General features: G+C 57.8%; 1 protein-coding gene across 1 annotated transcript in view; it reads left to right on the forward strand.

Annotated features, from left to right (window-relative positions):
* EMH_0048180 (uncharacterized protein) overlaps window positions 1–529 on the forward strand; it is a gene marked incomplete at both ends in the record, with an annotated part of 6,373 nt that overhangs the window by 712 nt on the left and 5,132 nt on the right. The window contains one exon of the mRNA XM_013496372.1: window positions 17–214. Coding sequence (XP_013351826.1) covers window positions 17–214 — 198 coding nt within the window. The remainder of the gene's footprint in view (window positions 1–16; window positions 215–529) is intronic.

The raw sequence follows: 529 nt of genomic DNA on the forward strand, positions 1-529 counted from the left end.
GAGCCGTCGGCGGCAGCGCAGCAGCAGAAAGCAGGTGAACGACAGCAGCAGCAGCAGCAGCAGCAGCAGCAGCAATCCTTTGTTATCGCTGCTATCTTTGAACAACAACAGCAACAGCAACAGCAACAGCAACAGCAGCAGCAAGAAGAGCAGCAGCAGCAGCAACAGCAGCAGCAGCAGCACAACAACAACAACAGCAACACCGCAGCAGCAAGTGAGCCAGATTATAAATATTCTGCTGCAGCTGGGGGGAGGGTTTGTCTCGGTGATGCTGCGGGCCCCTGCCTTCATTGCTGCTGTGGAGGAGCTGTCTCTGCTGCTGCTGCCTGGGGGCCCCCCCAAGCTGCTGCTGCAGCAGCAGCAGCAGCAGCAGCAGCAAGAGAGAGCAGGAGGCATGCATGCTGCTGCTGCTGCTGCACTCGAAGTTGTTGAGTTCTTCTCAGATATAGAAGGGGTTCTGTCTATTGCTGCTGAGCTGCAGCAGCAGCTGCAGCAGCTGCAGCAGCAGCAGCAGCAGCAGCAGCAGCAG

This window comes from Eimeria mitis, genomic scaffold, assembly GCF_000499745.2.
Source record: "Eimeria mitis Houghton genomic scaffold, Emh_scaff2069, whole genome shotgun sequence".
In the NCBI taxonomy this organism is placed as follows: Eukaryota; Apicomplexa; class Conoidasida; order Eucoccidiorida; family Eimeriidae; genus Eimeria; species Eimeria mitis.